Here is a 19,998-nt window from a genome sequence, read left to right on the forward strand (position 1 = left end):
TTTATTCCTACTTTCCTGAGTGATAGAAATCTATATAAAATATATTTTATATTGAATCAGACACTAATGGCACAGGGCTGTGTATTACATCTTTTCTTCACTGTTAACATATGAATGAGATTAAAAGAACTATATATATTTAGGAAATCAAAAGACCTTTATTGAGATGTGAAATTCACCTTGACATCTTTGTCATTCATGATATGATAATTTATGTGTAAATATGCAAATGTTTACACCAAAAACAGAACGATACAAAAACAAATACTCGACGATGGCCACATGCATCACTCCACAATTTAACTCAGCCATTTTATTCATACATTCTGATGTTTTAAAACACAATGCTGTTTTCAAACGTATTTAAAACTTAAATACATTTAAGAGTGAAGATTATTGAAATATTAAGAAATGTAAGAAGTAGTAGGGTAATGATATTTAATATCAATATATCACCTATATGAGTAAAGTGCTAGATAATCACAGTGGACTGTCCAGGAGTACCACAGGTACTGGGGTTTCTTTTCCAGTGATGCATGGACACTTTATCCTGTTATGAGGACAAAAGAAAAGACAAATAAAACAATATATATTGCCAGAAGGTGGCGCTATGACAATTGTGAACATGCATCATGTTACTCTACGTGAAGTGTGCCAAAAATCGCAAATTGTCTGAATTACTGTCGCGCCCCCTAATCTTTGAATCGCACGACTGATTTATTGCATGTTAAGGAATGCAATGTGCACATACACAAAATGTTTGGAGTCATTAGTCCATATACCTTTAATCTTATGAGTATCTAAAAATAGGCGACGCCCCTGAGAGGTTAATTGGTCTATGTTTCATCAATGCAATAAGATATTCGAAATTTTTCAACGCAGCCTCGAAGATACAGCTTCATTCATGGTGGTCCGAAAGTTTTGTATGAATCGGACAAAGCGTTCTCAGACAAACGTGCAGAAACGCGTTTTTTTTATAAAATTCAAAATGGCGGAAAAATTTGGTAGGCGGACTTTATGGGTCTGAGAGGCTTTTTTGTAAAGCAGGTGAAGCTGGTGTGATTTTTTTTAAGTCAATCTGACAATCTGGGCAAAGGGCGTCGCCGGTCCAACTTCTAGGGGGCGCTGGAGAGACATTTTTTGGTACTTTTTTTATGCCTATATCAGATGGCTATGTTGACCAGGCCTGTCAAACGATCCAAATTTGGTGAGTTTTGGAGTATGACAAGTCCCCCAAAATGGTGCCCAATGTTCCTCTAACAGTTACAAAAGGGTCCTCTCGGGACTGACTACGGACCCTAATCGGACCCTAATTACTGATGAAGTTCTGCCGAGGTTCTGTATAATGTGCAATAATAGTTTTTTTGCCACTTGGCGGCAGCAGAAACGAGTTGTAAACAGCCGGTGGTGGAGGAAATGTTAAGAGCCTTATTACAACACAATGCTAAACATATAGTGTGTTAAACACATCAACCGTCTATTAAAACTCAGAGTATAAAGCTCCATAACAGAGGCAGCCTCCCACCTTTCCCTCTTGTGCATCTGTTGTATCGTTTCAGGTAGAGGTCGTCCAAAACTCTCAGGAAGGAAGAGAGTAGCAAAGGCCGCCACAAAACCAAGAGTCCCCATTATAATATGAGGAAGATGTAATAGATAGATGTCTAAAAAACAAACAAATTAGAAGGGGGGGTTAGATGGGAGTGTGTGAGAAAATGGCTTCCAAACAACTTTAGCGGCCCAGACTTCACAAGTCTCCAGCTTATGGTTATGATCATCATCTGAACCAATTTACTTACTCGTAGTTACCAAATAAGGTGCGATGCAGTTTCCCAGTCTGCCAACAGTGGAGCAAATCCCCACCGCCGTGTTCCTGAGCAGCGTCGGGTAGAGCTCTGCGATGAAGGCGAACATCATGGAGAAAGTGATGGTCACCGCATATTTAGCCAACATCTCCAGTGCCATAGACAGATGTGATAGACCTAGAGGAGAAGGAAATAGTTTTGTTTAAGTTTTTTTTCACTGAAACTAGAATAGAATACGGACAAAACTGTAGCAAGAATAAAAAAAATGTTTTCCCTATGTGCCCAGATGATGCAGCAAGAGTTACCCAAAACCTTGAGATACCCTAAAAGATCATGAAGGGTAATAATATTCTCTAAAGTTCCCTAAAAATTGTATGAATTCTTGTGTAAGATTTTTTTACTGCAAAAAAAGTGAAATTACCAGATAGTGTAAAACCCCATGAATACACACAATGTAATTACTATAGAGCATTTAATAATAGATCGTATATAGCGATTTGTGATTATGTGAATTTGACCAAAAGAACAATCACTTTGCATTAATAATCTTTGAGTACAGACTCATGTTTTGTTTTACTTACTTTGAGGTACCAGTTGAAGGAGAAACAGTGACGTTGCTTCAAGGAGAAACATGAAGCAGATGGACCGCCGTCGTGGAAAGAAGCGCAGAGCCAGCCAGCCGGAAATGTACGCCGGCACCTCCACGGCGGCAGAGATGAAGCAGCTCATGTACGGGTTGGCGTGGAGCTGGGATGTGTTGAAAGAAAGGCCGTAGTACCCGGTACACGAAGTAAACCTGGGCAAGGTGAGGTGATAAATGTGCATCACATACAAAGAAACAAAACAGAAGGAGACCCAATACAGAACCCTGAGGTCCCCCCCAAAAAACCTATGGCTATGGACACTAAAAACAAGGAATTTATATTTAAAGAAAAATGTGCATTCCCTCTGTGTTTTTCTGTGTTCAGCATTGTATTCCTGTATATGCTGCATATAGTAAGATATTCAGACCACGTCTGAATATCAGAATATATCATTGTCTAAAATATTGCTGTTTACTCACGACACCAGGCAGAGGATCAACGTTGTGATTCTGAGGCTGCGGGTCCTCACCAGGTCAACTGCATTGTGGGTATCTTTCGGGTCCGTCTTATTATTGACCTGCAAGAGACAAAAAACACAAGTCTAACCCTCTGTTGGTTGTGCCCTTTAAAGAAGCCCAAATACTTTTTTCTTTTTTTTAATTTAGTGAGTATTGTTTTCAACTAAAACTAAAAGAGAAAATTGATTTTAGGAAAAGTCAAGTATTAAATGTAGTATACACAAATAAATATTAAATATAATGACTACACAACATGAACTCAAATGTAGATTTCTTTAAGACCACCAGTTTGTAAAGAATCTAAAAACAAATTGGCTTTTCGTTGCCACAGTCGAGAATCAAATACCTCGGCATCACATTTCCCCCCATCGCTGTCTGACCTGATCCTTGTGAACTTTGAAACCCTCCTAACAGATTTATGACCGACGTAGACCGGTGGTCCCAGCTATTTATATTCCTCTAAGGCCAGGTCAAAGTAATACATTAGGACCCCATGGTTTAGTCATTGGAGTCCTCTTTGCATGACATCACTACTAACTTTTTCCAGTGGCTCAAACCCATCCTCTACCCCATTTCTCTGGGAGGGTGACAGGAATGTTGGTTCAAGTGGAGCTAAACGAGGAGGATGCACTTACAACTTTTAAAAAGACACATTTTCTGGAAAAATTAAACTCAAGGCAACTATTACTCCGTAACCCTGGAACTCGCTCTCAATACCTTCCCCTACTATATGCACCCTGACATGCATAATGGTGGTCTTTGGTGAAGGACACAAGGCTTTTCTCCACTATTCTACTAAAAATAAAATGTTCAAATAAACCTCAGACTGACTTGGGAGGGCGGACCTCAATGTGTCATTCACAGCAATGAAACTGAGTCTCAAACATGCATAGTCTTTAAAATGTAAGACTTTTGGTCTGAGATTCACAAGAATGTGAAGAGAGAAGCCAATGCTGAAGGGCCCTAAACCTGCATTCTCTCTCCTGAGCACCAGGGGGCGATATTTTCCTCTGCAAAAGTAAAACCGATGCTATTTCTCACTTTTATTTCCATGGCGGAAGATTGGAAGTATGTCCGATTTTTTTTAAATGTTCAGTCTATTTTTATTTCTTTCACTTACCTATTCTGTTTTGTTATTCGTCTGTCTGTCCTAAAAGGTGTCTGTCTTTATACTTTCCTTGTACCTGTAAGTTTATTATTGCAGATGATTGTCACGTTGTGTACGCTTGTAAATCTTCAAATGCCATGAAAAATGTTAAAAGCAAAAAAAAAAAGTTTGCTTTTGAAGTGACTGCCACACATAGTATACGATAAATCTTGGAGAGTTCCAGCTGTAGGTATCAGCAAGTCAACTTACAAGGTAATCTTGAAAGATGTCCACTGGAGCCTGAACTTTGTTCCACTTAGCGGCCTTTCTCACGATGCTCTCGGCCTCATCCACTCTGCCCTGAGAGAGCAACCACCGAGGAGACTCTGGGATGAGCCTGAACCAGAGGTGCAGAAAAGGTTCAGGTGCATACAAGTTATCACACTAGTTGGAGCGGAGTCAGAAGTACAACGTGATAGACGATTTGCATATCCCCGAATGAGCAAAGCACTACCTTTTTAAATAGCTTATGGTTATCAATGCACCGAGGCCCCTATGACGTCTTTAGATTGACATGATAACAAAGGAGTTGCACGATCTTTCAGACAGACATACAGATTCCCCTGTCTCGTGGCTATCAGTAGACATGCCAAGTTTTTGTGTAAGATTAAACAGATACAGTTTAAAGAGAAGTCTGAATAAATAATTTTTTTTTTATACGTATCTTTTTTTTTACGATAATCACATAATGTCTTATGCCTGGATTTGCAATTTAAAGTATGTACCTTCATGAATATGACGTTTGAAATAAAAAAAACTTATACCCAACTATTCACATAGTCGGCAAGTCAGTTTATAATTTTTTTTAACACAGTCACGGCTGTATTCTTTAGACTCAAGAATTTTTTTTTAGACAGTAAATATCTCTGTTTTAAACTCTCATCATGAGCTTCAATAAAAATCCATGTAGTGAGTGCAACCTACCACCAGAGGGGGAGATAGGCCAGACACGGCAGCGACAGAGCCAACAGGAGAGACTTCCAGTCCCTCAGGAAGTAGGCGACGACGGGCAGCATCATGTAGCCGATTGCAAAGCTTAAACACGCGCCCATAGAGGAGTACAGGACGCGCACGTTGCCAGTCAAGAGCTCCGCACCTGCACACACACAAAAATACAAAAACTATTAGATCTGTGCACTTTTCTCTAAACATCTGTGGCCGTATTTAAATAGAAAACCATGCTCATATGTACCCAGAACTAAAGCAGCGGCAAAGTTGGAAATTTGTCCCAAACCATTGATGAAGAGGAGGACGGTGAACATGATCCATGAAGTAGAGATGATTTGAATGAAGGTAAAAAACATCTGGACTATCATGGTTGCAAAAAGGACAGGCTTTCTTCCAAATCTGGGCGAAAAGTAACAAAAAAATCATGAGGGAATTTTTAGTTAAGAACTTCAGACACAAAGCTAATTATTGTACAGTCGTATAAGGCTAATAAAAGTTTAAATTAAATGGTTGAGGAAATAAGAATATTTAATTAAGCCCAAGAAAAGTACAAAATGTACATACATACACAGACCACACTGCATATGTGTTACATAATTTGGCATGGAACAGGAACAAAAGCAACATAATCGAGTTGATAATTGTGAAATGCATTGCAAATATCTGCTAAAATGTTAGCAGATAGTGAAGGATAAGTGTAGTTTAACATTTTCCCTGAATAAAAGGCATGCTCTAAAAGTGAAATGGACATATGTGGTTATTTTGCTTTTTCGCAACCATTTGCAGCAGAAAGGGGTCGCGGATACGTTACCCTAAGTTAGCAGCACATAGCCTCACTAGCTAACGTAAACTGACCCGGTCACGTTACTGTAAAACAGTTTTAATTTCCACTATCGACCATGGGACATTAGCAACTATTACTGTGTTACACTTGTTGTGGAAATACCACAAACGTCGGAACATCAAACGCCCCCCGTGTCTGGGTTCATAATATTATCCGTAGCCGCACACAGCTCCGACTCCTCCAGGACGAGTGTCTGAATGAAGCCGCTTCCAGCGCTCCTTCAGGCGGACCGGCAGCCATGTTGAATTCTGCTACGGCAGGACGGCGGTGACGACGGGCGGAGCTTCTCAATGCTGATCGGCTTTCGCAACTCAGCGTCGGGGGAATTATTCGCCAGTTGAAATATCCGGCGAAAAAGCAAATATTCGTAACGCTTTTTCGCGTCATTCGCGCCGCCCAGCGAAAAATCAGCTTTTTCGCAACCATTCGCGCAAATATTTGGCAACTCTTTTCGGCATGAACACGGCATTAGAGTTACAGCAAAATGTTAAACTTACGCACATACAGGGTTATTTTACAAAACAGTTGGACAACAAAGTGGAGTTTACAATGTAAACTGGGGAAAGACCAAGAAACAATGATTTGGAGTCTTTTTGATTTGGAGAATAATCAGACAGCTCAGAGTCCTTTTTTGCAACAACATCAAGGCGAGTTTTATACGTCGACAATTATTGAAATGGTTGCCCTTTCCCCCTGCTTGGCCCTGGAAGCAAAGAGTGAGAGGCACAGAAAGAAAACAAAAGAAAACAATACCAAGATCAACCTGTTATTGTTCCGTCTAGATGTCCCTGCTCAGACTAGGTCAAGATGAACTGAACTCTGCTTTCAGAGGACGAGTGTGCATGTGAAAGAGAGGGTCAATGTTCGGCCCATAGTAAGTCAGTTATAGTATAATGGGTATTTGAAGAGGTCGCTATGTGTTTTAAAGCAATGCTTTTGTATAAACTGCGTGTCACATGGTGTTCTCCGTACCTGTCGGAGAGCTGTCCGGAGAAGAAGGATCCAAGAAGAACTCCAACAAAGAAAACCGTGGAAGTGAACGTCATCTTCCACTGGTCACTGCACACCAGGTCAAACTGGAATATCCAAACCATTCATCAACTAAATACATTTCATGTTAATGTTGTGAGCTAAACTTGTTTGTTTGTGTTCAGAATTGTATATATTTTATGCAACGTTGGGGTTTGAGAATGAGAAATAAAATGGCGACATGTTATGAAGCAAGGCATAACAGTGCTTAGTTTAGTTCACTCAACTGAACGTGTCCTTTCATGAACAATGCGATGGTACGACGGGTTGGGTGAGGTCGACATCTTTCAACTCCTATTACCTGAAATCTATTAACTTGACCGGCTTAGCAATACAACAGGTTGAACTGTCAACAGAGAGCGAGGGAGGTGACGGTTCCTCTTTATACAAATACATATCCCATGAGGGACACGCCATCAAGGCTCGGTCCAGACCAGGCGGCAACTTCCGGCTCTGCAGTGTCTTGAACTTGCATTCTCTCTCCTGACCACCATGGTGTGACTCCTGTGGTTGTATAGAAGTCTATATAAATGACTCTACTTCTCTCCTGATGTATTCCCTCAGTAAACATTGTAAACATGAGTTTATGTCTCAATCTCTTTGCTGAATAAACGAATGCACATGGAAGAAGCTTGTGTTTCTGGCCTGCTGCCAGAAGGAACTAATGTGAACTTTTGCTAAAACCTATAAAAAAAAGTAGGGCTGTTTCTCAGGAGATTTTCTGGCAGCGGTAAACTTCTCCCATGCACGCTCATTTACTGTCACCAGTGTAGCATGGAGGAGGAGTCAGCAAGCAAAGCCACGCCACTAAATGAATAAGAAATAAACCGTTTCACACATTACGATCACCAGAAGAGTGACAACTTTGTTCACCTCGGTGACGATGGTGGACTGGTAGACGTCTCTGCTGTAGCTCCAGCCGTCCACACAGCCCTCCTGCTCCAGGTCCGTGAGGTTGACGTCTCGGCCAGGAATGAATCCCCGAGCAGAGAGATTTCTGACCACGTCCAGCCTGAACCTGCTGCATCTGCTCAGCTGCTGTTTCCCATTCACCACCTGACACAAACCTCTATTAGTGCCATTAGTTACACGAGGTTCTCAGTAAACATATCCTTGTAATGCATGCTGCAATGCATGGGCCAAAAAAACATTAAAACAATATGTATTCCGGCAAGAAAAACAACCTTTAACTTCATTACAAACCATGTGATTTCACTTGAACTGGTTATGACCATGTTTTATATATCAGGGGTATGCAATTAAAATTTAAAGGTCCAGTTTGAAAGAAACATGGCATTGGTGATTTAATCTAGCTGACTCAGAAGCTGAGACAAGAAAGACGGCTTGGATTTTAAGTCTCATTTTTTCTTTTTAAGAACAATAAGGTAAGTTATCAAGCAAACAATAACTGTAAAATGTTTAATGTTTCTCTGCTAATGTTAAACACACCCTTCTACATCTGAACTATGGGGCTACCAAGGATCAAACAGGCCACTCACCCCCCTGAGCTACAGGTCACCCGAAAACTAATTTAATTGTCACATAATAAAAGTTGATGAACGCATTTTGGTCGCAGGACGCACCCGGAAAGTCCAAGTTACAAGCAAACATTGCATGACCGAGCTCTCTGCAGAACTGATGTTGTGTTGAAACACGTGTTTAGAGACATATTTACTGTTCGTGAAGCCAACAACTGTTTCCCTGGAGATCTGTGTCGACGGTTTGCGAGAAGCTGCAGCAACAGTGAGGTAACATGTACCCAGCATGCAGTTCGGCAGTGTTTTTCTGTACTAAATCCTCTCTAACTTTGTTCTGCTTCCCTTTATCAAAGTAAAACAATGCAAAAAGTATGTTAAAACTTTGAGGTAGGATTTGGGAGAATTTTAAACCTTACAAACACATCATTTCAAGTAAAAAACATGCTAAAAGTGCTTTTTTTCCAGGCGGACCTGAAAACTTTACATTACACATTGTGTCATCTTCATTTACTCTTAACCAGTAACACAGACTGATATTTACACATCTGAGCAAAATTGAACATTATACTTGTTTATTAACTCCAAGATTATTCAAATAGCTCTCGTGGTTGCAGAGACACAGACATTTTAGTTTGGGTATGTCATTTTCAAGCAGAAACCTAAAAAGAGACTTGGGGCTTAAAAGGTTGTCTAAAGAGTTTCAGTTGAACTGGTGAACCTACACAGCCCTAGTTTGTTGTTTGGAATACATTAGTTGTTTGAAATAGTAATCTTAAGTAGGCTGTACCGGTCAAAAGTACATCTTGAGTAAAGTTGTAAGAACTCCTTACTCATTTTTATTTAGTGTAGTATACCTACACTTCAAGTGTAGGTATACTACACTAAATAAAAATGTGTTAGTACAACAATACAATACATAGTCTTTACTTGCCTGTAATAGTTCCTTTACTATCGGTTTGCAAGCTTTTTTTTAAGTAAAGTTAACTATTCGGATTTTACAGTGTAGCTTTTAAACTGCCTGTAGGAAGAGTCTCGCGGTCCACATTCGTCTTTTGTGAGATCATCATGCCTCTCTTTTTCTCTCCCTCTCTCTCACACGTGTGAGGACGAACGTGGCGCATTGCATTCATTCTCCGGCTCTCACCTGCACAGGTATGACGGTGTTTCGCCAGTCCTCCGTGAGGTTGTAGTCCGGAACGACGCAGCGGTGGCCCGGCACGTCGGTCAGGAAAACCAGGGTGAAAGCCCCGAAGCCATTGGGCACGATGGTCGCACACAGCAGGAAGAACACGACCTGCTGGAAACAACCCCACTGGCCCAGGAAGGCGACGCTCTGCGCGTAATCCTTCATCCTCAAAGAGCCTCTTCCGTCCACAGTCTGCCTGCATCTGATCAGAGGCACGCACAAACTATTTGCTATCCCGTGTCGAGCCCTCGGGGCATAAACCGGGTTGAAGACGCAGTAATTATATAGATGCATTCCTGATTGAGCCGACGCCCATAAAGGCCATATGGGTTCAGCTTCGGATGCATTGTTTTCGCTGGGGTGGATTGTCGTTTCCTCATTGTCGTCAAGTTAGAAGCGAGCAGACCTCGGCTCGTGGCCCCTCTGCCAACGAAGCCAAAAACAAAACCAAATGGAGAGTAAATCAAATGTATTATGACTACAGTAATAATAAGCTCAGCCGGTGAACCGGCTTTACATGTATATCTCTGTAGTAGCAGGAAAAGAGAGAGGATCCCTCTTAAAGACTAAGATGTAACTAAGATGTGGTTGTAAACCAGTATTGAATACAAGTGCACTTGTAATGCCAGTAAGCCTCGGGGCTGTTGCCTAATCAATTTGACAAGTCTATCTGCATGACTTTTGTGTTATCTTTATCATCTTAACTGTTGGCAAAAATCCTGAATCCTGGAATAAAAAAAAATACAGAAAAGTTTAAATGATTCTTCATTATAGTGGCGATAATGAAGGATCTGTTTTAAATAGTTTGTGCCAACTCACAGTGCTTTACTTCCTAACCCCGGTGTCTTGAAGAGGATTGCATTGTTCTCTGTGGTTAATTTGACTAGTACAAAAGATATTTTTGTTGTGTTTTTATGTTATGGGGCTATAAGCTCGCCGGTCTGAGGGCGGATGCATCAACCGGAGCGACGAGGAGTGATTTAATTAAAAACTACTGACAAGCTTGAGTCCAACAGAGCCAACGGCAAACTTAAAAGACGAGCTAACGGGAAGTGGGCTGGTTTCAATGGGGTGTAATGGGGCTGCGGGAACAGGTGAGCAGCAGCAAAGGTGAGGTCAGGTGAGGTGAGGTGAGGTGAAGCCGAAGAGGGCGGGGCCAGACACTCACAAAAGGAGGGAAAATACACAAAAGGAGACGAGACAAGACACGATGAGTTCCCTTCAAAATAAAAGCAGGGAACAAGGAAAAGGGGATATGGGCATGAAAGGTTTAAAAGAAGAACGGGCATGAGCTAGACGACTACAATTTAACTTCTAATAAGGTCTTTAGCATTTAAAAAACAAAATGTAGCTCTTCTGGTTTGACTTTACTCCTTGAAGAAACACACAGAGTGTCTTTGTATTATTTTTAAATGGCTCACTGATGGCCCCTAGTGGTAGTACCAGAGAAAGACACTGTGATGCAACAATATGTAAAAAAAAATTAAAAATTTTAAAAAAGTACAATTTTACACCACCCAAATTTTATTTATTTATTTATATATATATACACACACTTACAATTATATACACACACACACACACACACACACACCTGAACGATACAAAAACAAATCCTCGACAATAGCCGCATGCATCCCTCCATGATTTAATGCAACTATTTCAATCTTACATGCTGACGTCTTAAAACAGTGATGTTTTCAAATGCATTTAAAATATGAAATACATTTACTCAACCTATTTGAAGATTATTTAAATATTTAAATGACGTAAGAAGTAGTAGGTTAATGATATTTAATATCAATCAATCACTTGTCCATCCATGAGTACCATAGATACTCGGGTTTCTTTTCCAGTGATGCATGGACACTTTATCCTGTTATAAGGACAAAAGAAAAGACAAATAAAACAATACTGAAAAAGTTCTGCCGAGGTTCTGTATAATGTGCAACAATAGGAGAAAAAAAAAGTATACAAAATTCCTTTCTTTGCCACTTAGCGGCAGCATAAACGACTTGTAAACAGCCGGTGGTGGAGGAAATGTTAAGAGCCTTATTACAACACAATGCTAAACATATAGTGTGTTAAACACATTAACCGTCTATTAAAACTCAGAGTATAAAGCTCCATAACAGAGGCAGCCTCCCACCTTTCCCTCTTGTGCATCTGTTGTATCGTTTCTGGTAGAGGTCGTCCAAAACTCTCAGGAAGGAAGAGAGTAGCAAAGGCCGCCACAAAACCCAGAGTCCCCATTATAATATGAGGAAGATGTAATAGATAGATGTCTAAAAAACAAACAAATTAGAAGGGGGGGTTAGATGGGAGTGTGTGAGAAAATGGCTTCCAAACAACTTTAGCGGCCCAGACTTCACAAGTCTCCAGCTTATGGTTATGATCATCATCTGAACCAATTTACTTACTCGTAGTTACCAAATAAGGTGCGATGCAGTTTCCCAGTCTGCCAACAGTGGAGCAAATCCCCACCGCCGTGTTCCTGAGCAGCGTCGGGTAGAGCTCTGCGATGAAGGCGAACATCATGGAGAAAGTGATGGTCACCGCATATTTAGCCAACATCTCCAGTGCCATAGACAGAATAGGTAGACCTAAAGGAGAAATAAATAGTTTTGTTTAAGTTTATTTTTAGACGGACAAAACTGGAGCAAAAGAAAAAGCAAAAAAAACTCCTTATGTGTCCAGATCATGAAGCAAAATGTCAGCGACCCAAAATCTTGAGATTCTTGCACTCCTTTTATTTAGGGGGTTAACACAATTACTGTAAATTTGACCACAATTGAGGAACAATATTACAAAAATCCCCTTTGTATAGTAGAACTAGGAGAATATAAAAACACTGTTTTGCTTCGTTCTATCTCCAGTTGGGGTATCTTGAAAACTAAACTTTTTGAGGGTCTTCGCTCTAGCTTAAATAATGTTATAAAACACTTGTTTCATTTTAATCTAGGAAGTACAATTCATTTCTGTCGCTCACCGTGAATAAATAATTAAGTCAGTTCAAATTCTTGATTCGTTACTTCCTGCGATTACTCAGCCCAGACTCTTGTTTTTTTTTTTTACTTACTCTGAGGCACAAGTAAAATGAGAAACAGTGACGTTGCTTGAAGGAGCAACGTGAAGCAGATGGACCGCCGTCGTGGAAAGAAGCGCAGAGCCAGCCAGCCGGAAATGTACGCCGGCACCTCCACGGCGGCAGAGATGAAGCAGCTCATGTACGGGTTGGCGTGGAGCTGGGATGTGTTGAAAGACAGGCCAAAGTACCCGGTACACACAGTAAACCTGGGCAAGGTGAGGTGATAAATGTGCATCACATACAAAGAAACAAAACAGAAGGAGACCCAATACAGAACCCTGAGGTCCCCCCCCAAAAAAAACCTATGGCTATGGACACAAAAAACAAGGAATTTATGCATTCCCTCTGTGTTTTCCTGTATATGCTGCATATGGTAAGATTTTCTCTTTGTGTAATTGTGTTTTGACAATGTCTGAATATATAATTGTCTAAAAATATCGCCGTTTACTCACGACACCAGGCAGAGGATCAACGTTGTATTTCTGATGCTGCTGGTCCTCATCAGGTCAACGGCATTGTGGGTATCTTTCGGGTCCGTCTTATTATTGACCTGCAAGAGATAAAAAAAAAAAAACACAAGTCACACTCTTTGTTTGGTTGTGCACTTTTAAAGAAAGTCCAAATCTTTTTTTGTGTGTGTTTTTTTAAATAGAATGAGTTTGTTTTTTTTAACTCAAATGTAGACTTTTTTTTTAAAACCACAATCTAAAAACAAATTGGCAGGCGACCGAGAGGTGTGCGACTATATGGGGCTCGGTCTAAAACCCACAGCTCGCCACTGAGTCCCAGCAGTAGGTATCAGCAAGTCAACTCACAAGGTAATCTCGAAAGATGTCCACCGGAGCCTGAACTTTGTTCCACTTAGCGGCCTTTCTCACGATGCTCTCGGCCTCCTCCACTCTGCCCTGAGAGAGCAACCACCGAGGAGACTCTGGGATGAGCCTGAACCAGAGGAGCAGAAGTTCAAGTTATCACACTTCTCTTGGAAAATGTACCCTTTTTTTTTACGATCATCATATAATGACTTATGCCTGGATTCAGAGAACAGAAACATGCAGTGCATTTGTGCGCTTCAGTCAGATTACAATGTTTTTAAACACAAAGTCAAGGCTGTGTTCTTTAAAAAAAAAAAATTCTCCTTGTGAGCTTTATTAAAAATCCATGGTAAGCCTTCTTGTAGTGAGTGCAACCTACCACCAGAGGGGGAGATAGGCCAGGCACGGCAGCGACAGAGCCAACAGGAGAGACTTCCAGTCCCTCAGGAAGTAGGCGACGACGGGCAGCATCATGTAGCCGATTGCAAAGCTTAACCACGCGCCCATAGAGGAGTACAGGACGCGCACGTTGCCAGTCAAGATCTCTGTGCCTGCACACACAAAAACATGAAAAAATATCTGTGCACTTTCCTCTAAACATCTGTGGTCGTATTTAAATAGAAAACCATGCTCATATGTACCCAGAACTAAAGCAGCGGCAAAGTTGGAAATTTGTCCCAAACCATTGATGAAGAGGAGGACGGTGAACATGATCCATGAAGTAGAGAAGATTTGAAAGAAAGTTAAAAACATCTGGACTGCCATGGTTGCAAAAAGGACAGGCTTTCTTCCAAATCTGAGAGAGAAGTAGAAAGACAGTTAAACAAGTGACCAGAACTTTTATAAATCTACACCCGAAAAAGGGTTTTAGAGGCTGAAACGTGAAACATTCGGCCCATAGTAAGTCAGTTATAATATAATGGGTATTTAAAGAGGTAGCTATGTGTTTTAAAGCAATGCTTTTGTATAAACTGCGTGTCACATGGTGTTCTCCGTACCTGTCGGAGAGCTGTCCGGAGAAGAAGGCTCCAAAAAGAACTCCGACGAAGAAAACCGCGGAAGTGAACGTCATCTTCCACTGGTCACTGCACACCAGGTCAAACTGGAATATCCAAACCATTCATCAACTAAATACATTGTATATTTAATGTAAAACGGGTGTTTGAGAATTCCTCTGGTTGTATAGAAGTCTATGCTTCATGTTTGTTTACAGTGTTTGCTTTCATTTATCTACCTTTTCTGTGTCGGTTTCTCGCAAACTGCATTCTCTCTCCTGACCACCGGGGGCGACTCCTCTGGTTGTATAGAAGTCTATGCTTCATGTGTTAAAGCGGCATTCTCTCTCCTGACCACCAGGGGGCGACTCCTCTGGTTGTATAGAAGTCTATGCTTCATAAGTGTTCAAGCTGCATTCTCTCCTGACCACCAGGGGGCGACTCCTCTGGTTGTATAGAAGTCTATGCTTCATATGTGTTCAAGCTGCATTCTCTCTCCTGACCACCAGGGGGCGGCTCCTCTGGTTGTATAGAAGTCTATGATTCATGTGTTAAAGCTGCATTCTCTCCTGACCACCAGGGGGCGACTCCTCTGGTTGTATAGAAGTCTATGCTACATGTGTTAAAGCGGCATTCTCTCTCCTGACCACCAGGGGGCGACTCCTCTGGTTGTATAGAAGTCTATGCTACATGTGTTAAAGCGGCATTCTCTATGAGTTTATGCCTCAATCTCTAGTTTCAAGTCTTCTTCTATACAGTTTGATGTTCATTTAGTAAATTATGGTCATTTAGAGTCAAACAGACCATAAAGCAGGGGACGCTTTAGGGGCGGGGCTACCAGGTGATTGACAGGCCCGTATACAGTCTTTACATAACTCCTTCACATTCCAGATCTGGTAACCTCCCTTCATTAGTTGTGAAAAAAACAAACGCACATGGAAGAAGCTTGTGTTTCTGGCCTGCTGCCAGAAGGAACTAACGTGAACTTTTGCTAAAACCTATAAAAAAAAAAGTAGGGCTGTTTCTCAGGAGATTTTCTGGCAGCGGTAAACTTCTCCCATGCACACTCATTTACTGTCACCAGTGTAGCATGGAGGAGGAGTCAGCAAGCAAAGCCACTAAATGAATAAGAAATAAACCGTTTCACACATTACGATCACCAGAAGAGTGACAACTTTGTTCACCTCGGTGACGATGGTGGACTGGTAGACGTCTCTGCTGTAGCTCCAGCCGTCCACACAGCCCTCCTGCTCCAGGTCCGTGAGGTTGACGTCTCGGCCAGGAATGAATCCCCGAGCAGAGAGATTTCTGACCACGTCCAGCCTGAACCTGCTGCATCTGCTCAGCTGCTGTTTCCCATTCACCACCTGACACAAACCTCTATTAGTGCCATTAGTTACACGAGTTTCTCAGTAAACATGCTTTATTATCAACAACCACACAAGACAACCTGGGACTAATAGTCAACAATCCAGCGTTAAGTATTACAAATACACATAAAACAAGATTTGTCTGCAACACGTGGCGTTTGCTGTCAGATCTAAGAGCCAATGAGCTCCCCGATGTGGCGACATCCAGGCGTTTCCCATCATGCACTGGGCTCACGCAGTCGCACCTGGCCCAAAAATCAGCAGCCGCCTCGCTCTCGTGAGATTATTGTTGACAGCGTGTGCAAGTCGGGATCAAGTCAGACACAAATCTAACCGCCATGCGTTGCGCGCCGATCGAGTCTGTGCCAAACTGTCTCATGTGTTCAAATCGGTCAGGGACTCGTTTTTTCAGTGGTGCTTTTATTTTGAATTAGTCTATTAACTCTCCTCAATGCTGCGTTGACAAAACACTTTACTTCCAGGAGTTTACACGCCGGACTATTTGTGATAGTTCGCTTTATTCCCGACTTTTCTTTTTATGTTTGTGCACAAAACCACGAATGACTTTGTTAAAATAGGCTGAAGTTGCAAAATTAGTATCTGTGTTGTATTACCTCGTGTCCTTAAGATGCACTTTGGGGTCACAAAAAGCTCAGCCGGTGAACTTACTTTACACGAACATCTTGTTGCAATTAGAAGAGAGAAGATAACGTTCAGTTGAAGCAGAAAGAAATGTACGCCTTCGGGAGAGTATCCTCAAATACTACTATGCAACTAAGGTGTGGTTGTAGTATCAGTATTGAATGCAAGTACACTCATATAACTCAGGAAGACAATTTTCACAACATATGTCTGCATGACATTTGACTTGTTATCTTCATCGTCATCAGTCAGGTGTGTCCTGGCTTCACACGTATATCTTGTTATTTGAAGAGAGAAGATGACGCTCAGTAGTAGCAGAAAAAGGAAACGTTCACACCAGTATGGCCACGTAGTCGCGCCTGGACCCTAAAAATCGGGCGGCCGCCTCGCTCTCGTGAGATTATCGTTGACCACGTGCGCATCAATTTGAGAAGTTGAAAATGCTCCTTGCAATGGATCTTGGCGGGTGATTCATGTGTGCCGGTGTTAACCAGCCTGCTAGACCAGTTTAACCAGTGGTCCAGTTCTTTTTCGCTCACAATTATTCGTTGGACCAGAGTTACGTCTCTCAACCATGACACAAAAGCTTTGAACTTCTGTTTTAAGTTCTTTGAGGTCAGCTAAGATGCTGATGTGGGGTCAAAGTCTCCGGCTCTCACCTGCACAGGTATAACGGTGTTTCGCCAGTCCTCCGTGAGGTTGTAGTCCGGAACAACGCAGCGGTGGCCCGGCACGTCGGTCAGGAAAACCAGGGTGAAAGCCCCGAAGCCATTGGGCACGATGCTCGCACACAGCAGGAAGAACACGACCTGCTGGAAACAACCCCACTGGCCCAGGAAGGCGACGCTCTGCGCGTAATCCTTCATCCTCAGAGAGCCTCTTCAGGAATTGTCTTGTCCTGCTCTGACAAGGCATGTACAAACTGACGATAAGCCCAGCCGGTGAACCCGTTTCACATGTATGTCATACTATTTGAAGAGAGAAGATGAGGCTCAGTAGTAGCAGAAAAAGGTAGCGTTCATGTTATGGAGAGGATCTTAAATAATCAAGTGTAACAAAGGTGTGGTTGCAATACCAGTATGGAATATGAGTAAACATGTGTAACCCGGAGGCCTCGGGGCTCTTGCACAAACAACTAGATGAGTTTTGTCTGCATGACTTTTGTCATGTTATCTTCATGTTTTCGTTGGCAAAAATCCAGAATCCGAAATCCTGGGATAAAAATCTGAAAAGGTTAAATGGTTCTTATTATTCTTATTTTAGTGGCGATACAAAATATCTGTTTTTATCTGTGCTTTACTTCCAAACCCCCGGCGTCTTGAAGAGGATGACATTGAACTGTTCAACCGGAGCGACGGGGAGCGATTTAAATAAAAACTACTGACGAGCTTGAGTCCAACAGAACCGGCGGCAAACTTAAACAGAAGACGAGCTAACGGGAGGTGGGCTGGTTTCAATGGGACCGCGGGAACAGGTGAGCAGCAGCACAGGTGTTGTCAGGTGAGGTGAGGCGAATGAGAGCGGGGGCAGACGCTCACAAGACACACGACGAGTTCACTTCAAAATAAAAGCAAGGAAAAGAAATGACACACGCTAGACAACTCCAGTATAACATCTTATGACAGCTTTAGCATTTAAAAAACAAAATGTAGCTCTTGTGACTTGACTTTACTCACTTGTGCGGCTTTCCATTAGACCTGTCTTGTGTTTGTACTCACCATCCCCACCATTTGTTGCAGAGGCCACAGAAGGCGGCGCCGTGTCCTCCAATCACACACTGAGCGGCTGCAGCTGTGACATCATCGGGTAGACCAAGTAGAGGGGGGGGGGGTAGATTAGGGAAAGTATGTATTTAGGTTTAATGTGATGTGTTAGGCATGTGTGCAAAGTAAATATGTAGATTAACTGAATAAACTACCTGAAGTTCAGGCTTTTGGGTTGCAGCATGTTAAAGGAAATGATCAGTTCCACCTCCACCTGCAAGGTGGGTTCCTCCCTTTGATTGGAGGCCATATTTAACCTTCTGCCTTTTGGCTGTTCAAGAGAGAAGGACGTTATGGTGTCGCTGTGCACCTGTGAGGTGAGATCAAGCCGGTGGACTTCAAACTGTGGGGCGCGACCCTCTAGTGGGCCGTGGAGGAATTACAGGTGAGGAGATGCAGATTCTTAAAAAAAAAGAAAAGAAATTACATTTTTTTTGTGAAAGAATCCTTTGTTAATCCCACAGTAAGGGGATTATTCTCTGCATCCTTCTCTTTCTCTCATCTTTTCCTTCTTCCTTTGTACTATACATGAGAAGTGTATGAGGCAAAGGGAAAAGTCTGTTTGTATTTATTATTATTATTTAAGCCGAGGCTCATTTCCTCCAAACCAGAAGGTGAGTTGATTCAATAGTAGTTGGACAAAACTATGACCTGGAGCTGCACTCATTGCACACATTGCATTTGTGTTTGGTCACATATGTGTATATATATTTATCTTCTGTTATTATTTCCCCATTTCACTGTAAACATCTTTTCACATTTGTAATAAACATTTGATGATGTGACTCTTCGTCTGGATCAATGTTCACATGTGGAGAAACTTATTTATTTGATCATAACAGCCTGAAAGTGTCGTGACCTCCGAGAGATTTCTTCAAATTAGAAGTCTGAGTTGTGTAGTGATCCTGTCTGACCACACGGTGGAGCCAGAGTCTCAGCTCACGTCCTCATAGCTGCTCACTTTAAATGTGAAGCAAAGCCTCGTTTCCTCCACCAGGTCCCAAAAGAACTCCGTCATGATCTTCATCTATTGAGCTTTGGAGATTTTCAAGGACGCTTTTTATTCCAACGTCTGTTTTGTGTAATAAGCTCCACGCTCTCGTGATCTTTCTTATCTTAAAACTCAAAGTGGCAACAAAATGCAGCAAAAAGGCTTCTGTGTGAGGAACCAAGTCGCCCGTATTGTCCTGATTTGAATGTTTTATCTTTGATGGAACACAACAGATTTGGACAAATTGTACAAAAATCAAAGCCTATTGGACAAGTTAAAATATGAATTATGGCGAAGATGCAAACAGTGACTCTCTTAAGTAACTTTGTGCAACATCTCCAAATCAATAAGCCAAATATTCAGAGAGTTAAAGTGGCTTTGCCAGCATTTAAAGTTATAATGGTAAAATAAATAAAACAGCTTTATGTTCTATGTTAATCCACAATTATTCTGGGTACATATGGATGAGATTTGTGTATTTTGCATTGCTTATTCCCAGAAAATGTCCCTTAAATATCGTGATATGAAAGTGACATGAAATATTTATCATCACAATTTAACCGCCTGCTCGACATCACTTCATCAAGGTCTTTTTAAAGCCTTCAAATTCAACAAAAAGCAATTTTTTGTCTTCGACCGTGAACAAAGCACTTTGAGCTGCGGTAACTTCAACCAGACGTCGACCTCGAGGCTCTTGTTCCTTTTTAATTACACAACTGTCATATTGGACATTTAGACACTGACATATTGTTTGACTGCCCTTATTTTTAGTTTGCCACTAACTTTATTAAATAAGAT

The 19,998-nt window shown here is 41.6% G+C and overlaps 2 protein-coding genes across 2 annotated transcripts; both read right to left on the reverse strand.

Moving 5' to 3' along the window:
• Window positions 1–471: 471 nt before the first annotated feature.
• LOC137802682 (organic cation/carnitine transporter 2-like) lies at window positions 472–9,701 on the reverse strand. The gene is made up of 11 exons (XM_068600738.1): window positions 9,495–9,701; window positions 7,746–7,928; window positions 6,816–6,919; window positions 5,244–5,398; window positions 4,976–5,147; window positions 4,262–4,388; window positions 2,866–2,963; window positions 2,384–2,598; window positions 1,797–1,979; window positions 1,526–1,661; window positions 472–550 (listed from the first exon to the last, which is right to left on the reverse strand). Exons 1-11 carry the CDS (start codon window positions 9,699–9,701, stop codon window positions 481–483), a joined length of 1,650 nt encoding a protein of 549 aa, XP_068456839.1. The 3' UTR covers window positions 472–480.
• A 1,635-nt stretch (window positions 9,702–11,336) lies between these two features.
• Window positions 11,337–17,312, reverse strand: LOC137802375 (solute carrier family 22 member 4-like). The gene is made up of 11 exons (XM_068600179.1): window positions 17,106–17,312; window positions 15,619–15,801; window positions 14,438–14,541; window positions 14,081–14,235; window positions 13,819–13,990; window positions 13,440–13,566; window positions 13,077–13,174; window positions 12,616–12,830; window positions 11,957–12,139; window positions 11,686–11,821; window positions 11,337–11,412 (listed from the first exon to the last, which is right to left on the reverse strand). The coding sequence occupies exons 1-11, from the start codon at window positions 17,310–17,312 to the stop codon at window positions 11,337–11,339; spliced, it is 1,656 nt and encodes a 551-aa protein (XP_068456280.1).
• Window positions 17,313–19,998: the final 2,686 nt, after the last annotated feature.

The sequence above is a fragment of the Clinocottus analis genome, unplaced genomic scaffold (genome assembly GCF_023055335.1).
Source record: "Clinocottus analis isolate CAN_PGR_092001 unplaced genomic scaffold, fCliAna1.0.p SCAF_5, whole genome shotgun sequence".
Classification (NCBI taxonomy): domain Eukaryota; kingdom Metazoa; phylum Chordata; class Actinopteri; order Perciformes; family Cottidae; genus Clinocottus; species Clinocottus analis.

What these genes read in the sequence shown, in the direction of transcription:
- LOC137802682 (XM_068600738.1), bottom strand. Translation starts at nt 9,701, where the DNA reads ATGAAGGATTACGCGCAGAGCGTCGCCTTCCTGGGCCAGTGGGGTTGT. An exon ending in ACACCGTCATACCTGTGCAG is followed by an intron (nt 7,929 to 9,494) that starts GTGAGAGCCGGA and finishes GGTTTGTGTCAG; the next exon opens with GTGGTGAATGGGAAACAGCA. An exon ending in CCTTCAACTGGTACCTCAAA is followed by an intron (nt 1,980 to 2,383) that starts GTAAGTAAAACA and finishes CTTCTCCTCTAG; the next exon opens with GTCTATCACATCTGTCTATG.
- LOC137802375 (XM_068600179.1), bottom strand. Translation starts at nt 17,312, where the DNA reads ATGAAGGATTACGCGCAGAGCGTCGCCTTCCTGGGCCAGTGGGGTTGT. An exon ending in GCCTATCTCCCCCTCTGGTG is followed by an intron (nt 13,567 to 13,818) that starts GTAGGTTGCACT and finishes CCTCTGGTTCAG; the next exon opens with GCTCATCCCAGAGTCTCCTC. An exon ending in CATTTTACTTGTGCCTCAGA is followed by an intron (nt 12,140 to 12,615) that starts GTAAGTAAAAAA and finishes TTTCTCCTTTAG; the next exon opens with GTCTACCTATTCTGTCTATG.